The sequence below is a fragment of the Aulonocara stuartgranti genome (genome assembly GCF_965226115.1).
Source record: "Aulonocara stuartgranti genome assembly, chromosome: 9".
In the NCBI taxonomy this organism is placed as follows: domain Eukaryota; kingdom Metazoa; phylum Chordata; class Actinopteri; order Cichliformes; family Cichlidae; genus Aulonocara; species Aulonocara stuartgranti.
In genome coordinates this window covers 12,491,154-12,494,151 of record NC_138960.1, presented here as the reverse complement: position 1 = coordinate 12,494,151, position 2,998 = coordinate 12,491,154, and the positions used below count along the sequence as shown (strand labels likewise).

At 49.5% G+C, this 2,998-nt stretch overlaps 1 protein-coding gene across 1 annotated transcript; it reads right to left on the bottom strand.

The window, feature by feature from the left end:
* Positions 1-730: 730 nt before the first annotated feature.
* On the bottom strand, positions 731-2,788 carry LOC309714593 (uncharacterized protein; the record flags this gene model as incomplete). The annotated part of the gene is made up of 2 exons (XM_082547142.1): positions 2,632-2,788; positions 731-2,462 (listed from the first exon to the last, which is right to left on the bottom strand). The coding sequence occupies exon 2, from the start codon at positions 1,715-1,717 to the stop codon at positions 731-733; it is 987 nt and encodes a 328-aa protein (XP_082403268.1). The 5' UTR covers positions 1,718-2,462; positions 2,632-2,788.
* Between the last annotated feature and the right edge of the window lie 210 nt (positions 2,789-2,998).

Sequence of the window (2,998 nt, the reverse complement as noted above, 5' to 3'; positions counted from 1 at the left end):
CAACTTGGCCATCTGCTCCTCCTGGCTCAGTGCTAATTTCTTGACCATCTCTGCTAGCTCTGACCACTCTGAGGGATGTTTAGCCTTTTCTGCCTTCACATTCACACTACACTCTGATGCCACTTGTACCTGGGCATAAGTTTTCTTTGATTTGTTTTGAGGCTGGAATCTCTTTGTTTCTTTTGCTAGATTTCGGAGCTCAGCCTGCAGCTCACGGAAACTCAAAAGCCGGGGCTTCATTGGCGAGATCCTCGCATACACATCCTCATCATTAATCCCCCGTATGAACTGCCGGGTGAGTTTACTGTCACGGTCAGGAAAAGGCTTGCCTCCTCTTTGGTTTTCTTCCACAGCTCGCAGTGTTGCCTCCAGTGCTATAGCATATGAACAGGCAGACTCCCCAGACCTCTGAACACGCTCATAGAAGTCCGCTAGTAGATCTGAGGAGCTCTGTGTGTCGCCGTACTCTGCTCTCAGTTCTTCGAATGCCCTTTCAGGTGTTTGGTCATGGAGAGGTAGATTCAGGACCAGCTTTCGGGCTTCACCAGTTAGGTGACGCACCACCGTGGAAAAGCGGAGGTGAATGGGGAGCTCTATTGCCTCAAGAAGATACTGCATGTCACGAATCCAGTCCTCTACAAGCACCTTGCTGTCAGCACTGCCAGTGAAGACTTGGACATTTTTCACTTGATGAGTCTGTATAAAACCACCGTAGGCAGCAAATGGGGGGTTAGCGTTTGCTGCAGCCCGGCCCGGAGCGCTTAAAGATGTATGCACCTGCTGGGGGGGGTATGCCAGGGTGTCCACTAACTTGGGGGTCTAAAGCAGAGGTTGGTACGTGCATTGAGGCATGGGTGCCGGGTGGGGCTATAGAACCTCCATGGGTCATATTCACGATAGGGGGCATGACAGTGTTGGGGCTTATAGCAGATGAGTGGAGGGGGGCTCGAGAGTCGTGGACAGCAGCTAGTGGCATGTGGGGCAAACGGGGCGTCAGCCCATGCTTTGAACTTTCAAGGGTCTGCTCGGCTGCAGAGGGATTATTCATTATGCCCACTCCCTGCACTGTTAGGGGGCTTGGCATGGCGGCTTGGGGGGCAGGTGTGGAATACAGATGGCTGGTGTATGCTTGGGGGCTGAATGGAACGGTCATCGTTGGGTAAGGAGTGTTAAGTGATTGGTTCAGGGTGGGATGCTGGGTACTGTGCACCGCTGGGTAGTTGGGATATGAGGCAACATGGGGTGCCGGTGTAGCAGTGGGCCCATGGACACTGGCCTGAGGGGAAAAAGCAGGGGGCATAGTTATCTGTATATCTGGCCGAAACACTGGAGGGGCTGTAGTTAGAGGGCTGTGGTTGGACTGGCTTGTCTGGTTGGTTGGCACTGACCTTGGGCGAATTTCAGATAGGTGTGAGGGCACCTGCATTTGGCCTCCATAGGGTGGCAGTGGTGGGGCATGAGCTGGAGCCACGCCAAGATCAGTCTGGGGTGAAAGCATGGTTGGTGGTGGGGTCTGTTGTGTGCCCAGCCCAGAGTCGGTGAGGTCCCTGATTGGGGTGTGATACTGTAACCGCTGGCCAGTGAAGCTGGGGAACTGGGTGACCAGCTTCGACTTCACTGATGACTGTTGGTCCACTGTACTGGCGCTAGCTGTAGCCCCTTCATTCAAAAGGTGAGGCTGTGCCCTCTTTGGAGTGTCTGCAACGTCTCTCAACATTTTCACTGTCCTGTATCTCTAATTTAGCTGCACCAGAAAATGTGTGTGGGCTACTTGTAGTATGCTTAACTGTGAGTAAGTACAATATATTTCTAGTAAAATAGAACACAACACAGATGTATGACAACTATCATTCTATAACGCAGAGAAAAAAAAGAATTCACAAAAAAACAGCATTAAACTCAGAGCGTAGTTAAACAACTATCTTCAGCACAGAGGTTGTGAATGACACAAATCAGCAGCAATTACTTAACCGTATTCAATGATTATCATTATAGACAGGGAACATCATTTAGCATTCTTTCTACAATTCAAGTCTCTGAGTCTTTTTTTTTTTTTTTTCAGGGACAGAAACCCTCAAATGAAACCACCCCAAGATTTCACTTTCAAAGGATATGCCTGGGGAGATGAAAGTCCCAGTAATACAGCTGCACAGGCAGTTATATACTTAGTTCAGCACCCCATCAGATGGCGACACCTCTTACTATGGCTGCGTAGCTGGGGGGTGTCGGCATTGCTTTCTCTTCGGTCTCGAAGTGCCACGAATCCGGGGTCACGGCACCAAAGATGTAACCCAACCAGTGCAGGGGCCTCCCTACACCCCGGACTCTGCGTTGTGTTAAATTGTGTTGGATTGGGGTGCACCGCAGAGAGACCAGTCGGACACAGGTGTTCAATTTGTGGCTCGGACCGCGCCGTTTATTCGGAAGCAGGGGCAAACACCACTCCAACTCTGCTGCTGGCCCTTCGCAAATCACAGCAAACACTCCGTGACTATCAACATTGCAAAATACAACAACACATATACACAGAATACACATTAAGTAACAATAACCGTGCCTTCTACAACATTCCACGGTCTCGGCGATGAATACAACACAAAACTGATGCAGTTCGCCACTGGCAGTGCTTACCTTCGCAAATCACAGCAAACACTGACCCAAGATGGCGCCCGCGCGAACAAGAAATCTAAAGTACGGTGTCCTGCAGAGGACGAATGGCCAAAATTGCTAACATTTACACCATATATGCAGCTCAACAGCGACACCTTGTGACTTATTCCAGTCACTACCTTACAGATACATTCACTACTTCTAGCCTCCACTATTCAAATTCAGTATTTTCACAGTGTCCTAAAAGCTTCCTGAAAAGCCTTTACACTGTTTTCCAAAACGCTGCATCCAGAGCACAGTCAGGGACTGGAAGGACAGAGTAGATTTCCCCCATATGGACTTCTCTCTTCATTGGCTCCCAATTAAATCCCAAATAAAAATCCAAATA